This window comes from Sinocyclocheilus grahami, unplaced genomic scaffold, assembly GCF_001515645.1.
Source record: "Sinocyclocheilus grahami isolate Dianchi unplaced genomic scaffold, SAMN03320097.WGS_v1.1 scaffold3475.1, whole genome shotgun sequence".
Classification (NCBI taxonomy): Eukaryota; Metazoa; Chordata; class Actinopteri; order Cypriniformes; family Cyprinidae; genus Sinocyclocheilus; species Sinocyclocheilus grahami.
The window spans coordinates 36,341-37,341 of record NW_015508597.1 but is presented as its reverse complement, the minus strand read 5'-3'; the positions used below and the strand labels follow the sequence as shown (position 1 = coordinate 37,341).

At 39.2% G+C, this 1,001-nt stretch overlaps 1 protein-coding gene across 1 annotated transcript in view; it reads right to left on the bottom strand.

Moving 5' to 3' along the window:
• Positions 1–142: 142 nt before the first annotated feature.
• Positions 143–1,001, bottom strand: part of LOC107576308 (heat shock 70 kDa protein 12A-like) — a 19,009-nt gene continuing 18,150 nt past the window's right edge. The window contains exon 5 of the mRNA XM_016262508.1: positions 143–988. Coding sequence (XP_016117994.1) covers positions 143–988 — 846 coding nt within the window. The remainder of the gene's footprint in view (positions 989–1,001) is intronic.

Genomic DNA, 1,001 nt, shown 5'->3' with positions numbered 1-1,001 from the left:
TCCTTCAATTTAATTTACCATAGACATGAAATCACAAGATTTTTAACTGAAGAATTTTAGAAAGTATGATTATTGTGGCGTAATAATATGAATTTCATCTGCTAGTGCTATGTTGAGTTGTCCTGAGTCAACAGATGTAAAGCTACTTGCTCATGAAGTCAAATTTGACTGATTTAGTTTCAACAGATTCCAAATCAGTTGCAGTTGCCTTCATTTCAGTAGAGCCAAACTGTACTTCTAACCTGACCTTACGACTCATGCCCTTGTCAGTATTTGGCATACCAACTGAGAGAGATGCAATACACTCCACCCCCCAATCATCCACAAACTTGACATTTTGCCTTTTAGTGCTGTAAAATCTGAATCTCATTGCTGTTTGTGTGGGGTCTGCTGGCCAACGGGTGAATACTCGAAGCTCATCGCAGAGAACCGACTCTCCTTTGCTAACAAGCTGTTCAAAGACGACGTCACAGTACTCATCTCCTAGGCTGTTAACATATTTACTCTTGCCTTTGTGAACGGATTCATTAAAGGTTATACTTGTAGCAAACCCATATGTTAGAGTACTGATGCGTGATTTCACCACTGTAGGGTTTTTGCCATATGTGATGGCTCCCTTTAATATTGCTACCTGGGGTTCGTCAGGGCAGAGAATTTTGTGTCTAGAGCCAAAGTGCTTTTTCATAAATTCTAGCAGAGTTGGACTTTGAGAATATCCTCCAACTAATAGCATGTACTCAATCCTCAGCTCTGTGTTTTTCACAATCTGTTTAATGTTGTCTTCGATTGCCCTGAGACTGTTATCCAAAAACCTCCTCAATTGTTGTTTTTCAATCATGATTGCACCATCTTCCCATTTTACTCCACGAACACCTTCAAAATAACATTCCATGCTCTGTCTTTGACTGGCAATTTCTTTCAAGTTTAATGGGCACCAAACGGTCACATCTGTGTCGTAAGATTTTAAATTAGCAATGTCACACTTTAATTTGAGTAGTTCA